The sequence below is a fragment of the Ursus maritimus genome, unplaced genomic scaffold (assembly GCF_017311325.1).
Source record: "Ursus maritimus isolate PB19 unplaced genomic scaffold, ASM1731132v1 scaffold_9, whole genome shotgun sequence".
Taxonomy (NCBI): domain Eukaryota; kingdom Metazoa; phylum Chordata; class Mammalia; order Carnivora; family Ursidae; genus Ursus; species Ursus maritimus.
This window is the reverse complement of record NW_024427107.1, coordinates 55,120,224-55,141,295: the sequence shown is the minus strand read 5'-3', so window position 1 is coordinate 55,141,295 and position 21,072 is coordinate 55,120,224. Positions and strand designations below refer to the sequence as shown.

The 21,072-nt window shown below is 34.8% G+C and overlaps 1 protein-coding gene across 3 annotated transcripts in view; it reads left to right on the top strand.

The window, feature by feature from the left end:
* The window catches only part of CSMD3 (CUB and Sushi multiple domains 3), a 1,145,609-nt gene that overhangs the window by 960,335 nt on the left and 164,202 nt on the right, over positions 1-21,072 (top strand). For 2 of the 3 annotated variants that reach the window (XM_040625738.1, XM_008689272.2), the window contains one exon: positions 20,536-20,649. The exons of the other annotated variant lie outside the window; for it this stretch is intronic. In XM_040625738.1, coding sequence (XP_040481672.1) covers positions 20,536-20,649 — 114 coding nt within the window. The remainder of the gene's footprint in view (positions 1-20,535; positions 20,650-21,072) is intronic. 3 annotated transcript variants of the gene reach the window in all.

The window sequence follows — 21,072 nt, the reverse complement described above, 5'->3', positions numbered from 1 at the left end:
GTGCCAAAATGTGGTTGGATCACAGGAAATAGTTCTAACAAAACAAAGTAAATATTCTTCAAGATTGAGTTTTTTGTCTTTTTGTAGAAATTAATAGTTTAGCACCTACTATCATTACAAACTTTCAAACTTTTTGACTGAATTCCACATGAAGGAATGTTTTGCCTCTCAACCCAGTTCATACTTAGTTTCCCTTTCTTCCTGAGATGTCTCTGATCTTTTTTCCCCTCTTCTCTTATTTGTCGATTTCTTTTCTATTCCGTACCACTCTAATTCATCAAAAATATAATACTTGTTCTGATCTCGTAAATCAATTTTACAAACTACCAGGGTCTTGGTTTTCTGTTCTAAATCCTTGAGTACGGAGTACAGGGCAATACCAAACACAATAGGCATGTTTTTCTAACTTTTGTATGCTAAGTACATATTTATTCATATATGAGCATTGTGAGCTTTACCGCTTCCTTTGTTTTAGATTATTACTTTTGTTCACTCATTTTATTTTTGCCTACAGGAGGTATTTGCAAGTTTTCATATGATTCAGTAGGGTCATGTAATACAGAATCAAAAGGGGAGGGTCAGTTAGGTTGTGTGAGGCAGAATCAAGAGAAGGGAGAGGGGGAGGCAGAACCAGAGAGGTAAAAGGAAAGAAAAAAACTGAGGTGCAAAATTTGGGACAGGGCCTAGAGAAGCAGATTCTCCAAGAGAGAGAAGAGAAAGGTTTTGCAAGCTGGTACAAGGCAGAGGAATAAATTTGGAAATGGAAAAGGATGTTACTGAGCATTATCTCCCTCTACCCCGTTTTTGGTATGTTTATTTTTGAGGTGATTACTCAATATGCAGTACTTCCCTCATGCTCGCCACATAACCAGTCAATGCTTGAAAAGTAACATGTAGCTATAAAGCATAGCAAGTTTCACATTCAGTGTGACAAGCCTGGGTCAGCTCAAAAAATGTTCACTTTGTAGCGAGAGTAGATTTTACAGCTCAAGGTGGCCTTCATATATTTATTGAGTAGTGCAGTCTGCAGAAATCATCCATCATTTCTCTGTTGTTCAAGCTCTGCCTCTCTAAAGAAATTAAACAGTAGACACACGCCATACCTCATCACCATTCATTTTTCTTACTGTCCTTTTCTCTAAGTCATTACTAACAATCTGAAACTTACAGTATACTACTGTATATTTTATGTATAAAATAAATATACAATGAGAAACTGTCTTTTCCTGAAATGACTCTTAAAGAAGTTATCTCCTCCGCTTTATATTATATTACCAGTCAGCTTTAAACAAAAATACATTTTTAAAAGTATTGATCTTTTTAATGAAAAAATTAATTTTTCCCTCTAGTAATAGAACATGCCTTTCAAGCATCAAAACTCAAGGAGACATCAGGTGTCTGATATCCAGTGAAACCTTCTCTCAATTTTATTTCTCTTTCCATTGTAATTCAATGGCCTATATTCTAATGTCATGAATTACCTTAATATCCATGAGGGTAGGGACTGGCTTGATGACAGTGATATTTGCGTTATCTTCAGAGTTTGATCTTGGGGCTGGCAGAACTTACGCAGCTGCACAGACATAGTCCACAGAAATAAAAATTGATCTCTTCCCCATCTAGAATCCCCGTCTCATTACCTCAAGTGGAAGTAAACATACATACATGCTCCCATGCACACACGTGCACACACACACACACCCACATACACACACAGCCCTAACAACTAAATTAAGTCCCCTTTGCTCTCTCTTGACAACATTAGGGACAGGCTAATGAAGGTTCCATATTATATCTGATAATTTCAATCTCTAGATTCGTGAATTGAGTATTATCTGAAATCAGCAGTTGCCATCAATTGGACTTCTGGAAAGGATCAATGCATGGCATAAGGTTGTTTACCAGGTGATTTATGTGAACAGTTTACTATATCTCCTAAGATATGTTTTGTCTGGTTCATAAATACTCTTTTATAAATTCATATTCATATAATAAATCCCATATTTTGAACATAAAAATGCATTACATTTTCTATTACTTAAAAGCCAGTTTCTCTCTAACCTCAGTAAATAAGAATATTGGTTTAAAGGAGCAACAGAGGGGCGCCTGGGTGGCACAGCGGTTAAGCATCTGCCTTCGGCTCAGGGCGTGATCCCAGCGTTATGCGATCGAGCCCCGCATCAGGCTCCTCCACTATGAGCCTGCTTCTTCCTCTCCCACTCTCCCTGCTTGTGTTCCCTCTCTCGCTGGCTGTCTCTATCTGTGTTAAATAAATAAATAAAATCTTTAAAAAATAAAAATAAAAAATAAAGGAGCAACAGATTATCAACTAGATGCTTGCATGCTTCAGACTGACCCTGAGTACCTGGCAAAGATAGTGATTAATATAACTGGTTACATAAATGAGTGAATTTAATCATGGTCATGTAACATTTTTTTCATAGTGTAATATATCTATTTGAGAAAGAGTTATAGAGGGAAGCACAGGGGTTGGTGATAACTGCTTTCGTTTTTTCCCAGTTAGTCTGGCCTCTGCCACTCTTCCATTGAACCATTTTATAGCTTATAGCTCGTTCTTGGATTTGTTTCGAGAAGAGAGGAATGAGGGGAGAAATAGAGAATTGGAGTTGGAAAAGTGATTTTAGAAGTTGGAAAACATGATATATATAATACAATACTCCTATTCAATAAACTTACGTTTGCTCTGCTCCCTGCCTCAGACATGTATGTGGGACAAAATTTAAAGACATTCTAAAAGATATTTCTGAGAAGATTTTATGCAGGAATTATTAGGGATGAATAAAGACACTTGCCTGTCTTTCCAAAAATGATTGCTATTTCATTGGCATTAGAAGTGCATGGCTATTGCTTAAATTAGGTTGTTAATTTGTATTGTTTTAACCTACTCAGGACACCAGACATTTTTATTTTTTTTTAATTGCACCTATTGCTGAATTACAGAAACTTTGACCTCTACTTTGTTATTTCTCCATAAGGTCCACAAGATAGTGGTTTCTTGGTGAATTTTGTTTACCGAAAAATCATGGATAATTTTTAAACTCTAAGTTCTTTATAAAATAGAGAAAAGTCCCTGGTGACCTATGCCAACAGAGGTTACATATTTTCATGTTTGTAAATGATTTTGTTGCTTTGGAGATTGGGGTCCTAAAGGTGTTTAATTACAGATTGTCTATATATATTAGGAAGTTCAGTGTGATTTTAGGTTAGGTTTCCCACAGTTTTTGATAATTAACCACAATTTCTTTTGAAACTCTCTGCCTAAGATGAGATTCATGTAGGAGGAGCCATATAAAGCCATTTTTATATCTTTTCATAGTAGTAATGCAAAACTATTATTGTTCCTTTATTCTGTCACACCATGGGGTCATAATACTCATTTTGTATACCTCTCATTCAGTACTTAATTACTGTCTTCTATGCTACACTGTCATTTCCATGAGACTTGTAACTGTGCCCATCTTTTTTACACTTGTGTCCCCAATGCCTAGAGTAGCATGAGTGCCTGTCATCAAGCATTACCTTTAAATAAGAACTAACAGCAATATATGCAGATCAGAATGGGTGGTGCAGGTATTAATACCCAGAAGTTCAAGTGGGTTAAAAATGCGTGGGGTTGTATAATGAGAATGCAGAGAGGGTTCATGTAGGAGGTGAACCTTGCTTCCTGTTCGCAAAGTGGTGGATGTCATACAGTTAGAGGAAAAGAGGAAGGGCGTTCTGAGCAAGGAGTAGCATGAAAAGAACACTAAAGAAAAAACCTCCACCATTAGAATTTATCATTCAGGGTGGTAAGTATATGCTAATATGTTATCACCTTCACTAACCTGTGAGATTTTTGTAGGCAGGGACTGTATATTGTGAGCTCCAAGAACATTTATTTATATGTTATAAGCACTCAAATAAATATTTGTTGAATAAAATGATATTGACTGGACTTCTAATCTGTCCATGAACTTGAGACCAAGTTTCCAAGCTTTTTTTCCCCCCTTTCCTTTTTCTTAAGATCAAGACTCTATTCGTTTGTTTGGTATGTTTTTACCTTCTATGATGAAATTATTTTACATCTCTGTTTTAAGAGTAAGTTTTGTGTGTGCTGAAGTTCTTTTTTTTTTTTTAATTCTTATACTCTATTTTAGCTTACACTTTAGTACCTCCAAATTACTTTTGCAGAGAGTGAACTACAGGTCAAGACTCTAAAAATTGCAAAACAGTTATTATTGTTTAATGAGCATTAATGAAACATTAGTATGGTATATTAATCTAGTGTTCATATCAGACAGTGAAAAAAGTATCCATAAGCATTTTTCTTAACAGAAGTGGTGATGGTGGTAGGCATGGAACTTTAGATAAGCTTTAGAAATTAAATGCCAAGGAAATAACTGGATGTGGGGGGGGAATCTGATGAAAATATCGAACTATTCATGCAGCCCATCTGGTCAGTTCCACAGATAAACTGTCATATAGGGAAGTGATATAATCAGATTTGTATTTTATATTACTCACGTCCATAAAGGTGTGGAGAAGCAAGTGGAGTTGCTTCGGAATTGTACACAGGGACATCACAGAGAAGGTTAGAGATGATGTGAGTCTGAAATGAGGATGTCATAATGGGAATAGAGAAGAGAGGAGGTGGTCAGCTAGAATCAAGACACATTTAGAAGATAGAAAGTAAATGACCTGTGTGCTTCTATGTACGAGTTTATAAGAAGGACGGGCTTAAGGACACAGCTCCAGGAAGCAGAAGCTGAACCTCAAGGCCTAGCATGGACACAGACTAGGTCATCCTAAATGTGAAGTGGATTGGGTGACTCGGCAAATGCCTTTCCTAAAGTTGGGAGAGATTTGGCAGAGGACAGGCAGCTTGTCTTTATTTGACTGGTGGCAACTGTACTGCCTTCTTCAGGACCCGAGGCCATCAATCTCGCGTGAACTGAACTAAATTCCCTCATTTTTGCTATCCTTTTTAAGCAAGTTGTGACAACTCAATTTATATTTAAGGAAGCTCTGTCAGATATGATTGATAATTGCTTAAGTTATATTGATTGTGAGACAAAACAAAGAAAACGAAAAAAGAGAGCCTTGCTGACACACCCTTTTTCACACCTGGTATTTGAAATGATTGCGAGGTATTGTGTTGATTACCTGAAAAGAGTGAAAATATTGTCTCAGCACTTCTGATTTTTTTGAGGGGAGGAATATATAATTGGAGTTTCTACATTTATTGCACAAATATGTGGTGAGTGCCAGGAAAGTAGGCACTGGGATACACAAATAAATATTTCAAGTAGTGGAGAAAAAAGATATTTAAATCGAAATTTCAAAATAGTGTAATAACTTGTAAGACCAGAATAAGCAGTGGATACTATAGAAACGTATTTGAGCCACCCTTCTTCAACGAATTCTGAGGTAATGGTAGTGAGTATTCAATGATAGATTCTCTGAGCTGAGTCTTCAAAGAGACTAGACATTAGCTAAGAAAATGAGACAGAGAGTCTAGATTCACAGCATCAGAGAATTTGGAGGAGCAGAACACAACAATTTTAGGAGATGCAAGGGATGGCATTAGGCTATGAAGCCTGGCTTCATGAGCATACAAGAAGAAAGGGTCACAGAGTGGCGGGGAACCACTCATGGAATGGAATAATTCTTTTTTTTTTTCAGCTTTTTACCTAATAATAATTTTAAAAAATGGACATGTGATTCTTTTTAGTTCCTTTGATGCTAAGGAATCATTTGTAAAAATGTTATAGAAAGTTTGCAATCAATACAAGCCATCTATTGAAATGTGTAATTAAGTTTTTGGAAAGATTTTTATTTATTTATTCATGAGTCTCAACAGAGAGAAGGAGGCAGAGGGAGAAGCAGGCTCCCTGCCGAGGGATTGTGGGACGTGGGACTTGATCTCAGGACCCTGGGATCATGGACTGAGCTGAAGACAGATACTTAATCAACTGACCACCCAGGCACCCGAAATGTGCAATTAATTTTTAAAATATTTTACCCCCCCACACACATGCCAATTCCCCAGTACTTTTATTTTATTTTAATTCTTTTTATTTTACTGTATATTTTGTCCTTGATACACTAGAACTAAGCAATGACAGTCATTTTTTAGAATAAATTTTTATTGATTTAGAGTCATTCCGGTTCACTTAAGTTTATGTCTCCAACCCTCTTGTACTATATATTCCTTCATTTAAATAGTATCAGTATGATAGAGCACTGATTGTAAGGCAGAGAAACAGAATTTGACTTCAATTCATCCATCCTAGGTAAACACCTGCATTTTTATTTCTGCTTAAGATGTAAATAATCAAAAGAGTACAAACTTTAGTAAAGGTTTGTTTTCTCATGTTTTTCAAAATTACATTCATAAAATTAAAGTGTTGCTCGATTGCATCTTTCCTTTTTGTACCATAACATTTATCTTCTTTTTTTTTTTTTTTTTTTTTTTTTTTAAAGATTTTATTTATTTATGTGACAGAGAGACAGCCAGCGAGAGAGGGAACACAGCAGGGGAGAGGGAGAGGAAGAAGCAGGCTCCCAGCCAAGGAGCCCGATGTGGGGCTCGATCCCAGAACGCCGGGATCACGCCCTGAGCCGAAGGCAGACACTTAACGACTGCGCTACCCAGGCGCCCCCATAACATTTATCTTCTTATTATGAACTTTTTACTACTATAATATACATGCCATGCTACAATTACATATATTGTACATATGTACATATTTTATATGTATAAACATATATATTATACACACAGTTCAAAAAAAAGGAAAATTTTTCACTGTATTTCTTTTCTGGTCATTATTACCTATTATTCACTTTCTGATTATTAATGAAAATAGTTTTACCATATGGAAGAGGCAATGTGAAAAAATGATCCAGTCTGTGTCCAATATACTTGATATGCCATTGTTTACTACAGTGATTAAAAGTGAGTGTGAATTTGAGCTATACAGGTTCTCCTTAGGGTGGTCTTGGGGCCTTAGTTTCCTCTTCCTCAAAATGGGGATAATAGCACCTACTGTTCAGGTCATCACAGGTAAAACTCGACACAGTACACATCAGTCTCCTGGCAGCGTAAGTATAGCAGATGTGGCCACAGAACAGTGACAATAGACTTCCTCTAGACTTTTTTCTTGTGGCTCCTCTTTGCCCTCCACTGAATCTAAAAGAATTAGCTAATCTATCAAATAGTCCAAATTAACTGAAAGAAAATTTGGAATTCACAAATTGAAGTCAGAATATTATTTAACACACTGTCTCTATCATCTCTAAATATGAAAAAAAAGTATAAAAATAGAATTTAGGATAAAATTTCTAATAGCTCTGGTTCTCAAAACTTTACTTAACAGGGCGCCTGGGTGGCTCAGTCGTTAAGTGTCTGCCTCCGGCTCAGGGCGTGATCCCAGCGTTCTGGGATCGGGGCTGGGATTGAGCCCCGTATCGGGCTCCCTGTTCCACTGGGAGCCTGCTTCTTCCTCTCCCACTCCCCCTGCTTGTGTTCCCTCTCTCTCTGTCTGTCTCTCTCTCTGTCAAATAAATAAATAAAATCTTAAAAAAAAAAAAAAAACCTTACAAGCCACATGTGATCCTTTTACAGCATACAATCCAAAGGTTTTCAGAGACTCTTATTTACTTTGGAATATCATATATAAAATAATTTATAATGGTCCCATTTTACATGTGAATTCTTTGCTTAAGGGTTATTGCAAATTAGGACCCAGCATTGTTTACCTTTAAAGATTCTCTAACAATTAACAGTTACAAAATAAAATTTAGTTACCTATGCAGAATAATTGTTTTACAAGAATCATGTAAACAACAAAATTCTTACTAAATAAAAAAGAAAAATAGAAGAATGGAAATGTGAAAAGAAGTAAAACTCTGAATGTAATTTGGATCAAGGTCAGTCATAGTTGGGGGAAGTTGAATAATTTTATGGAATTACATATTGTGTCCTTGATCTCCAGAGGGGTCTTAAAATCTCTTTTAAAAATAAGATTTCACCCATTGGGAAAAAAAAGAATATTCCATTTGTATTTTGAAGCTAGTTACTATGGCTTTGTAAACCATTTAACCTACACATAATATAAAGTGGTTCACATTTACAAGTATTTTATGTCTTTATATGGTCTTAATTAATAATGTGATTATAAATTAATTTTTAAATAGTTAAATGCATTACTAATTATTCTTTGTTATGGTAATGAGAAACAAATTAGTAGGTAGTTTGCTCTTTTTTGAAGTCATATTTTTTAGTTATCTTTGTGTTTAGCACTGATAGTGCTCTGAACAGTTAACTTTTCCTGCAAGTAGTTTGGGAAGAACTGAGGTGATGCTGTTTTAGCTTGTTTTGCATTCAGATACAAAATGATTAATTTTCAACCATTTTTCCATTGAAGACAATCCAAAACACATTTTTCATACAGTTTCTTTTAAAAGCTAAATGCTCTATACAGGTCTATGAATAAATTCTGCCCATGTAAGTAAAAAGCTTTTTTATACATTAATGTGAGGTATTTCCATTGGAATTATAGCTTATTAAGTAACTTAGAATATTTAGAAGGATTCTGACATACCTAGACAACCCAAGAAATTTGAATACTGTAGTTCCCCTTTATCTACTGTTTCGCTTTCCACAGTTTTGTTACCTGCAGGGAACTGTGGTCAAGAAGCAGATGATCCTCCTGCTGAGGTATTGTCAGTAAGTCCATGATAGCTTAATGGAACATCACGCCTGTGTCATTCACCTCACTTCATCTCATCATGTAGGCATTTTATCATCCCACATCATCACACAAGAAGTGTGAGTACAGTACAATAAGATATCTTGAGAGAGACCACATTTACATAACTTATTACAGTATATTGTTATAGTTGTTCTGTTTTATTTTTAGTTATTCTTGTTAATCTCTTACCGTGCCTAACTTAAACTATCAGAGCTAATGTACGTATTTTGACCTGTATGGTCAATAATATTGTAACAACTTTGTATAGTGACAGATGGTAACTAGACTTACTGTGGTGACTATTTCATAATGTATAAAATATTGAATTACTGTGTTGTGCATAGTACACCTGAAACCACACATAATATTGTATGCCAGTTATTCTTTAAAAAAAATAATAATAATCAAGCAGTGTTTTCCATGCAGGTGTAGTAATTATGTTATTTATGTCTAGGGACTTTGACCTTTCTTCTCCCAGTGAAGTCCCAAATCCTGCTGGGTGTTTCTTGTTGTTCTAATTGGAGCTTAGAATGCATTTTCCTATAGAATTGTTGTTGCAAATCCTTCAACCATTTTGTACTTCAGTGACCTCATTTGTAAAACAAAGATTTGAGACAGATTGTGAAACCTCTTGTACAGTTAAAATATTCTGTTATTTTCATGAACTACACTGATTTTAGGTCAAATTGATCTTGTGAGTTAATCTGGGCACCTGTCATTTTTACATTGTTTTCGTGATAACATGCATTTTAAAATCTTAACAGTCTACCGGTAATATCTTTTGAACACAACTCATTCGTAGTTGTGGATTGGCCCAGTATGAGAGCAGAGACAAGTCAGGTCTCCACTGACCCTTGTATCACTAATTTTCCATGAGATCTAGTTCTTTGTTAACAAAAGGGCACATCCGCAAAATGAGATTTTATTGATTCAGTGGAGAGTTGTTTAACATATCTATAAACTTTCTTAAAAGGAACTAAATTGATCTGTAGGTACAGAGTTCTGGGTCAGGAGGCAGATAACAATATAGATTTATACATCAACCTCAAACATCAATAGGTTCATTGTTTATCAATTAGTGATGTTATTAATCCAAATAAATTTTACATGTGCACCAAGTGAAGGAAAAAAAATTATCTCAGATTTCTTTCATCCTTGTCTGTGTACCTAAATGATTTTCTAGTCAGAAGTCTTTATATGAGAAACTGAAATTTATCAATATTTATCAGTATCAAAATGTATCAATATATCTAGAATTTCCATTTGTAAATTTCTCAGCAACAGCATGGTATTTTGCACATAGTAAATAATAACTATCTTAATAATGGTAAGGGATTTAGAATGAAGTTCTGGAAGAATATTAGATGCTTTTGATAATGATGATGTTGCCAAAAATCAGTGATAAGGTCAACCAGAATGATGGCAAAAATGTGAAAACAGCAGTAGTGAAGGGCAGCTGGGTGCCTCAGTCAGCTAAGCGGCTGCCTTCAGCTTAGGTCATGAACCTGGAGTCCCTTGATGGAGCCCCACATTGGGCTCCCTGCACAGCGGGGAGTCTTGCTTCTTCCTCTCCCTCTACCCCTTCTCTGATCATGCTCTCTCTCTTTTACTCACTCACACTCTGTCTCTCAAATAAATAAATAAAATCTTTAAAAAAAAAAAACAATAGTGAGATAAATTACTTTATTTGTACTTAGAAGAAGAGTAGCTCTTTCAAGACTAGCATAAAATATTTTTTTTCTTTCTTTGATTATGGACAATATAGTTTGGGACTATTTCTGAAAAGAAAAGAAAAATAACTACAGAAGAAAAGTGTCTTGGAGAACTGAAACAATAAATAAGACCAGTTTCCCCCTAGTAGAGTTCAGCATGTTCTTTGAAGAATACATATTCAGTAGATTTATTTCGATAACTCTTTTATGCTCCAATATGTGTATAAGTATTCTCTGAGGAAGGTTAAAGGACTAGAAGGATATTTATAGCATCTGATGATTTGGACTAAATGAATAATAAGGTGTCTTCCAAAGTTGATATGCTATTATTCTTACTTGTTTCCGTTGTTAAGATTACTACTATTACTACTAACCATCACATTTGGTAGAGTTAAAAAATTAATGCTAAATTTCATTTATTTATAGAATTGTATATCAATATTTTTTAAATAAGAGATTAAAAAGGTCACAAGGTACTCTGTGTGTGTGTGTGTGTGTGTGTGTGTGTGTGTGTGTGTGTGAAGCACCTGCTGGGCGAGATGCTTTAGAGATTAATCTTTACAACAATCCTATGGAGTGGGTATTATTTTGTAGATTAGGAAAAAGATTCAGGAAGGTTTACTAGCTTGGTGAAGGTCACACAACACTAAATAGCAAAGCTGGTCAAATCCAGGTATATAGAACTGCAAATCCCAGGCTCTTTATGACTAACATTTTATTTCGTAAATCATTATGAGAACAAAAATTACTTAACAGATCCTGCCAGTCTTCTCCTTCTTCTTCTTTTGTGTGTGCATGTGTGCAAAAGGTGGTTTTATTAAAGCACGGTACAGGACCAAAAGGCAAAAAGACCTGTCCCTGCTGCTCTTCTGAATTCTAAAATCTGCCCCTAAAAAGGGCTTAGAGTCTACAGGACACATAACACCTTATTTATTAAGAGCACTTTTTTTTTTTTTAACTGAGAAACTCTTTTAAAATGTTGCCCTATGATGAACCCCTCCATCTGTCATCCTAAAATAGATGTAAATTTTGCCAATTAAAGAACTCTTAGGCAGTGGAACTTTGAGAGTTGAGGGGTTCAGGGTGCTGAGCCTGCAAAAAAGGCGTGGCATGCGTAGGAAGCAATATGCAGAGTGTAAAGAATTCAGTGGAAGCAAGAATTTGAATCCAGGCTTAATGCTGAATTGTATGTGAAGTCCCATAAATAAAACAGAGCAACAAAATGCTCTGATTGAAATGGGACTTCAGAGGATCGGGAACTGTATCCACATAGCAGCCCTCTTACCTCCAGAGGTGTTCTGCACAAAAAATGCTTCTCTTATAGTAGCTTCATCAAATTAATGCTCAGCAAAACCTAGATGACAGGAAAATTTGATCAGTTGAGTTTTATCCTACTTCAGTCTTCTGCCTTCAGAAGACCTGTATTTTTCCATAAGTACATGACATCCAAAATGAAATGGGGGTCAGGGATTTCATACATTGGAAGAGACTTTAGTGACCTCAACCAAATGGAATGTCTGCATCCTTTCTGGGTCCTGAGTTAATCAAAACAAGTATAAAAAATACTTTTTTTTCGGAGGGGAGAAAATCAGGAAATGGGATCAAGAAATGATTATTAAATTATAGGAATTGTTAGTTTTATTAGATACAGTAGTTAGTCGTGGTTATTTTTTAAAGTCCTCATCTGTTAGAAATAAATATTGAAGCCTTTATGGAAAAAATATAGGATATTGGGAGTTGCTTTAAAGTATTCCCAGGTTGAGGACACAGGAGGGATGGGAAAGAATAAATGAAACAAAATTGGAAATATTTATAAGTGTTGAAACCAGATGGGTTCATGGGTGTTTATTTTTACTATTCTCTCTACTTTGTGTATGTTTGGAAATTTCCATAATAAAAAAAATCCACTAACTTATGTTATAGTCCGCATGAGAATATTTTCCTGACCTAAATCTGTCTGGCCTAGTTGGGATTTGGCAGACACATTCTGCCAAATGTGTAGAAAAAAAAGACTTAGGAATGGTTAAAGGAAAATACTCATCCAAAATGAAATTGAGTTAAAAATGAAAGTGCTAATAAAATATGGTAACACTTTAAACTTTTAATTTTTCTTTCCTGTTTTAATTCTTTAAAACATGCAATAGAATTGCTTATACTGTTTTTCCTGATTTCTTTGCTTTTTGAACACCAAATTAATTTTCAGCTATTGGAAAATGTTATGACTGCCAAATTGTAGATAAGCTGCTGGCTTGCAGTTGAATAGATATTTGTTCCTGAAACAATTAAAGAAAACTGAACTACATTTGCTATAAGAGGGTTTTTTTTATAATGCCCATATGTTTAAAATAAGTTATAGGCAGTTTGAAATTTTGGTAGTGAGCAAATGGTCTCAGTATATACAGCCAGCTTTAGAGAAGCTTGAAAGTAAATATTGTGGATTTACTCAGTAAACCTAGCTTATGGATTGGCACAGGTATCACACAGGAAACTGCTAACAGGAAAATAAATTAGGATCCTGTTTACTGTTAGGAATTCAAAGCAGGACAAGATTTCTGGAGCTACTTAGTTACTGGATAATCAGGTACCATGGTCAGAGCCATGATTTTGTTTTTTAAATAGCATCTTTTCCTGATTATTACAAAATTGCAGTAAAAGATTTTGGTATATTTCTTTTCAGAGTCAGAATGCTCTCATGGTACTCTGGGAGCTGCTGACTAATGTGGCACTTCTGGGTTATTTGCTCTAGGGCAAGATTGGCCCGGGGATCTATGGTGGAGGCAAGCTTCTATGTGATTTAAATAGCCCCTAGATAATTAGTGTATGATTCACATGACTCACCTTAACTAAAATGCTGTATTAGCATAAAGCACCTCATTGTGAGTTAATAGTTTACTAGTATTGTAATATAATAATAACCAAAAGTATTTGGAATCTAACTGATATGTGTAAAATATGTTTCCAAAACACTGATGAAATTCTCAATTATTATTATATAAATGCAACTTTACTCAAACTTTTCCAGTGCTGGATGACGTTTTGAAAATAAGTAGCACACTAAATTGATTTGGTACTGATTTTAAATGTTCTGTCCTTTAGTGCTTTTGAATACATTGTTATAATATTTCACTTTATATATATATATATATATATATTTCACTTTGTATAATATTACAAAAAAAAAAAAAAAAAAAAAAAATATATATATATATATATATATATATATATTTCACTTTGTATAATATATAATATATCACTTTGTGTGTGTATATATATATATATATTTCATAAAATCGAGGTTTTAATTGGATACTTGTAATCATCTTTAAATGAGAATGCTTTTACAATCATGAGGTATCCAAGTGGCATTATATCCCAAAAGCAACCTTGAAGCTTTTTATATTGTTAAGTATTTTCACAGTCAGAGCATACAGAGAACAAAGAGTACTGTGGGTATATGTTGCTACTTGAAAAAGGAAGCATTTTGCGTACATGGACATTTCTACAATATTGTCTTGAAGTATTCATATGAGGTGAAAGTATGAGGCAAAATTCATATAAAGGTAGCCAAACTTTTGGATATCTTATGTCACCCACAGTAATTTTTTTATGCTTGTACACATAAACAGGTACAGTTCCAAATACATCTGTTCTGCTGGTAGTGCGAGTGCACATGTGTGTTTTCTTCTGTGCCGTGTTGGTGAATAAAATGCAAGATGAGCAAAACAGGGGTGACTTCTTTACAATTTTTTCACAGAGCTACTAACCAGCTGAGTGCCTAATACAATCAGAATGAACCCTAGAATACAAAAGAATGTATGGATTTTGAAAAGGATACCAGGCATGTTGAGAATCATGCTGAGATCTAATAGGAATTTATGATATTTTTCTTTTCCATTTCCTGCCCAGACTCCCCTCTGTGTGGAACTATTTCTTTTGTGGTGTTTCAGTGCTTTTACACCAGAGGATCTAGGAAAGATGAAGGGAACAAACTAAAACAAAAGTAGAATGCTCTCTCAACTTGTTCCCTTATTCTTAGCCCATATAGAAAACTGCTAATTCCATTTTCATATTCCACCCAAAAGGACAGAATGTAAAATCAAGTAGACAGAGAAGCATATAGCCATTTTGAAATCATCAGTCCAATGAACTTTGATTAAAACGGCTGGAATGCTCTTCTAGCCCAATTAGGTCTACCTTTGGTCTAAATACGCATGTGTGGAAGGGAGAGTGTGAGGGAAAAAAATGCTATCTAACCTCGAAGATCAATTAACTTTTGCCTACCAGTGAATTTTCAGATTGAATTAGTAGCATATTTATTTACAAGGCTGAGATACCAATAGTAGTAACTAATACATCTTACTGTGTTCGGGTTCTTGTTCAGAATGTTTTATGAGTATCAATGTATATGATAACTCACATCAATCTTATGAGGGTAGGTACTTTTATTATTCCCTGTTTTACAGATGAGGAAGTTGAGGCATGGGATGTTGAAGTGACTTCCTCATGTGACTCATCCTAGATTTAGTCCTAGAGTCTGATTCCAGAACCTGACCCTAACTCTTCATTTTTCCAGTTTGCATTTATCCTTTATTAGGGCATTCCAGACCCATGGATTTGTGATTTTAAAACATTAGTCCTAAATCTGCTCAGTTCACAGATGCTGACAATCTGTAAGCTGCTTTATCCATTCTGTCAGAGAGCAAAGAAATCTCGTCATTTTAGTGCGTTGGCACCATGGTGAATGAGCTACCGCCCATCTGACTACCAGACTACCTCTGCCCTAAGAAACCTACTTCCCTGCTTCCTCTACCAAATTTGATCCCTTTTATATCAAAGCAAGTTTGAGTGAGACCTGAATTTACCACAGACTCTTAGACATTTTAATTTTACCACTCACGACCTTAAACAGAAACAGTTAGATCAGTTCCTTTGGCCATGGTCCCATCTGAGTCTGAGGGCTTTTTTTCCCTTTTAAAACTAGTATGCCATTGGGATACTCTGTGACTGATTTCCTTCCTGAGAGAAAAACAAAATTGACAAAGGCAAAATTAAAACCCTTCCGTATTTGCATAAACTCAATATTTATTTTTAATTTGATAACTCCAGTCCTAATCACTGAATAACATCAATCGTGTCCATGTTTGTTTTATTATCTTCATTTAAAGTTAATTGCTAAATCAGTGAGCCTCTGTACAATGAATGCACTAGCTAGTTATTTTGATGACACAAGAATTAAGTGCAACTTCCAAAAGTTTCTGACTTGCTTAGGCAATGGTGGAACATTTCAGCAGCAGTCGAGAGTAGAGAACTACTTATTTATATTCTAAACAAATGCATGCCCCTCTGCGCGCTAAACTGTGTAGTGCATGATGGCACACCTCACGGGTCCCCTGTACTGTCTTCCACAAAGATACTTCCCGAGGGACTGCTGGTCTACAATGTGCATTCTAACTGTGCAGCCATATCAGTGTTCAGGAGTTTCCTTATGCCACCCCAGGCACCCTTTCATCATTTATTGACTTACATTTGGAATAGCTAAATTAAGCAGAATGGATAGTCTCACGACGTAAACGAATGTGACTAAAGAAGAGATGAGAGAGTTGGTGCAGAATAAGAAAACAAACGTTCTTTGAAACTTAGTTAAATGAACACTTGTATCATGCAAACAATCTCCTTAAATGGAACCCCATTCTGTCTTGGTTGGATAGAATACTGTAAAAATTAGATGTCAAATAAACCTTGCTTTATCTATAAAGAAAAATAGATAAACACAATGCCCTGTCTCATTCTGAGTTTATTTGCTCATGGGGGAGCAAATGAACTAGGGCAAAATTTTAATTGGGGTAAATATCCTATCAAAATTAGAGGTTTTCTCTATTTAAGTGATTTAAGCACACCATTTAAGTGACATTTAAAAATCTAAATTGTAGGAGTGTCTGGGTGGCTCAGTCGGTTAAGTGTCTGTCTGCCTTTGGGTCAGGTCATGATCTTGGGGTCCTGGGATCGAGCCCTACATTAGGCTCCCTACTCAGAGGAGAGTTTGCTTCTCCCCCTGCCCATGCTCTCGTGCTCTCTCTCTCTCTCTCTCTCTCAAATAAATAAATAAATAAATAAAATCTTAATTTAAAAAATCTGAATTGTAAATTTTTTAAAAATACAGCCTACACCTCCTACATGTTGCCCATTACAGGTTGGTAGAGGACTTGCTTTTAAGAATGGATTAAATGATTAGCACAGCAATGATCTGCATTAAAAAATGCCCTGTTGGTAGTTTACAGTTAATTTAACTGGCTTACCTAACATCTTTCCGTAGGTAAAGGTAAGCTGCTACCTGAATGACTACAAATATAGTTAATGGGGTCTAGGAGAAGGACTCTCTCTGGACCAGTTGGCTTTCTGACCCCAGCTGTTTCCAGTACATCATAGAATAGAGTCAACAATATTAAACTAATAAAAATTGAATTATAGAATAAAATATGCGGAAAATAAGAGGCTCAGAAGTAGTTTCAGAGAAAATAGATTCTTTCCATGGACTGATTTGTATGGGTATTTTACGTATTTATTTCTACCTTATTAGGCTTCCCTTTTCTTTTTTTTTAGCTTGCAGTAATACACATGTAACCTCATAAAATGGATTTTTAACAAAGGAGTTAAAACATTATTTTTAAGATCTATCATGCTTAAGAAGGGAAAAAAATTCACTTAAAGTGGTGCTTCCCTTAAGAAACAGCTTAGTGTTTATAGCCTACTCTAATAGCCTGAGAACCAAGTGCTTTTGATATTCACATGCAGATCTCCAGAGAAAGGGAAAGAAGCCGGGGAGCTGAGGTGCAGAGAATTTTGTATCTCTGTTGGAAACTAAGAAAAAGAAGATAGAGGGCTCACTAATCATTTCAGAAGGCATAATCAGCCCAGACTTTGTGTGTTAATTGTAGTCCTAGAATTAAAAAGATGGTCCAGTCATCAGGTTGAGGTACATAGATCAGTGTTAAAAGGATTTTTGTTTTGTTTTTTGAAGAGAGCGTAACCATGACTCCCATGCAAATATAAAGTAAACATGTATCAGATTTTTTTCATGTATCAAAAATTTTATTTAACTCAGGAATTAATGAGGGTTTCAGTAAATACTACAGTGGTTCAATATAGAATTCAATAACCAAATATAGATCAATGGATAGTGAGGCAGATCGATGCATAGATACATAGATAAGCGTGGAATGCTGAAATGAATTTACAGGTCTGTCCGTTGGACAGTAATCCATTGCATACACCACAGCCCCCCCCAAACACAGGTGACCCAGAAGGGTAGGCTAAAAAACATCTCACCAAAACACAACATCCCATTATCTTTCGATCCATCTTAAAGTCTTTCACAATTTTTTCCCACAAAGGCCTCAACCATGCAAAGGGTGCAGTTGGCCATTCAGAACATTTAGAAACAGAAGACCTCCTGCTGTGTGAATAAGAGAAAACTAAGTAAAGACGTTTGTGGAAGGCATGGGGAAGCAAACACAAGGTTTACCATTTAATTCTTGAGATTTCTGGCTGAGAAAGATTTGGTTCGGGCTTGTAACATAATTTAGTGAGGCAATACTGAACCTAGTGATGTGTAGGAAATCAGATCACTATGCAAGTGTTCTTGATATTTCATACTACAAAAAACGTACTCAAAAATGTACTTTAAAATTTTATTTTTCATATAATGGTTTTGTATACTCTCAGAGTAACTTTTTTTCCTAATAAAAGCTGCTGTTTTTAAGATTTCCATTGGCTATGTTAATGCAGAGTTAGAGCACAAAGAGTAGTAGCTTACTACAAGTTAGTAAGTGCTTAATGAGGCTAGATTCAACACTCCACTCTCGCACCCCCTGCCCTTCTCAGTTCTCCCCACTGTCACCTCAGAATTAACACCACAAATTGCAGGCACAAGTTAATAAGAACACTCCAAGGGCACGCCCTACAGTTTTCATTACTTAACGTGGTACAAATACGCAGTGTTAATGGCTATATTGTTAGAAGTTACCCTTTCAACATATCCAGTTCACAAGTGACACAAAATGCTGGTCTACCTATAGAGAAGTAACAATTGTGAACAAGAGGCCTACCAACAAGAAAAAAATTTTGTTTTTCTTTTTTCCTTAGAAAAAGCCCTTAGATTACTCTGTTTTTTGTGTTTTTTTTTTGGGGGGGGGGCAGTTGTTTTGTTTTGTTTTTTAGATATTGTTTGTAATGGGGTGGTTTGCTTGGGAATTGGGCATGTTTCCTAATGAAATATTTGAAATATTTAGGCAGAAAGAGTTAAAAGATGTTGAATTTTAGTGGTTTTTATTCCTAATATCTTCCCAAAAAAGATATAGCAAAAGAATAGTTTATCTACCAAGAACCTTGTTTTGCAGGGTTTTTAGCAAAGTGCCTGTGATTAGGCTAACATGATTTGGGGTGGGGGACAAGGGGGACACTCAGACAGGCAATGACAACATCTGCATTGTAATAGAAGCTTGCAAAGACAGTTGAAAACAGATCAAACACCAATCTAAACAAATGCAAAAACAGAAAACAAAAATGTTCTTAATATTTTTTGTAGTATTTTTGAAATGTCTTGGGATTTGGTGGACCAATGTATGGATCTTTTAAAAAGGTCTGGACTAAAATTTCATATGGTTTGTAAACTATTAAAACAATAGACTACATTATCTGATTCGATAGAAATAAAAATTTATTTTCATGACTTTTAAGAAATTTTTTCAGGAGGATTATTTATGAAAAGTAGCACAGCAATGTTCAGGCATTGTACAAAGCAACAACTCTGTATCTGTATTCATTTTCCTTTACCCCACAAAAACTGGACTGAGATCACCAGCTTATTTTAGCAGGCAAAANAATATATATATATATATATATATATATATGTATGTATATACACACATATATAGCTTCATTTACACTATTATGTGTGTGTGTTCATATGCAAACCTCAGCATGTTTCAGATGAATTAGCCTGTCTTCATAGGACCACCAAAGGATGACCATAACATTGATTCAAGTGTAATATGATGAACTTTTAAAAATATTCTTATAAAAATATTCATGCAATGTGTAGTTTAATTACAGTAATGTGATTTTGAGTTTATGAAAGTTACCTTGTTTTTACACTAGTAAACTTTAAAAAAATCACTCCTTTAAACCCTGTTAACTTTTCTATTCAAGGTGTTTTAAGGATAATTTGTATTATATATTTCCTTTTTTAAAAAACACAAAATACAAGCTTAATTCTGCTCTGGGACAAGTTCTTTCTTTTAAGTTATAGTTTGGGTCATTTCTACATGTAAAGTTCATATATATTTAAAGGAAAAGTACAAAAAGAGAGATTTATAGATATCTATGGTAAGTACTTCAGATCTGTACTTACCATGAAAAAGCAATCATTTTGTAAAATTTTATATCTCAATTGCTGAGAAATTATAAATAATATTTCTTTATTTTGGCAGAATATTAACAATGCCTAGGAATCATTTTTAAGTTAGAATGTGAACTAAACACTGTACCTGAAAAGTATCTTGGTGATATTTTTCCAGTGAAACTATTACTGATAATGGAACAGCATTTTACAAGCAATCTAAAAAAAATCCCCCTAAATTAAAACATTGTCTATCTTATATAAAAGAGGAGAAAAAAATTAGAAAAAGAGAAGAGAGTCACAAAGTGAAAAGAACCAAACTACCAATGGGAAAATCAAAGAGTTATTATAAAGTATTAATCACCAACCTTATGATTTCTGATCTAAAAATAAATGTTATACCTGTTTAATTTATTTTTTTAAAATAGTATTTAAAAATTTTTATTGCTTTTAGGCTGTGGTCATTTCCTTTATGACCTGAAATACATGTGTTAGGCATATCAACCAATTGGCACCTACCCTCTTTTAAAGGTAGAAAAAAGATGAGTATTATATTGTAATACTTTGTTCTCTCTCTCCTCCTCTTTCTATTTTTTGTTTTGTTTTGTTTTTTGTTTTTGTTTTTGGATGGTTGGTGATTTGTTTGCTTCTCCTGGTTCCTGTTGATCAGTGGTGTTTGGCCAGTTTGTATTTTTCCAGACATCACTCCACGATGTTGTTGAGGTGTATGATGGGCCAACTCAGCAATCTTCTCTGTTATCTTCCCTCTCAGGATCCCATTCAGGTATCCTTTAATAGAACTGCCATGCATCAGTTATTGATTAAAGACTGACTTTGATTGGTATTAGAGTGAAAGTTGAGATTTATGTCTTCCATATGAGAAATAAACTGAAAATACAATCACTCTTTATTGAAAACAAAAATAGAAACACAATAGTAACTCAAACACTTGAGAAAAATATAACCAACTATTTTGGGGGATTGTAAACAAGTAAATATAATATTTAGTCACTTAGTCTGTGGTATTTAATGTAATATAAAATATTTAAGGATTATTTTTAAAATGAGACAATATGTATCAAATGTAATGAAAGCCTTCTGGTAAAAAAGTTGAGATTGAAGCTGAACCCAAAGAAAATATATTATCAAAGGTAGGGCATATTAAAGTAATTTGATAAAACATAGATTGGCATTTTCAAATAACTGT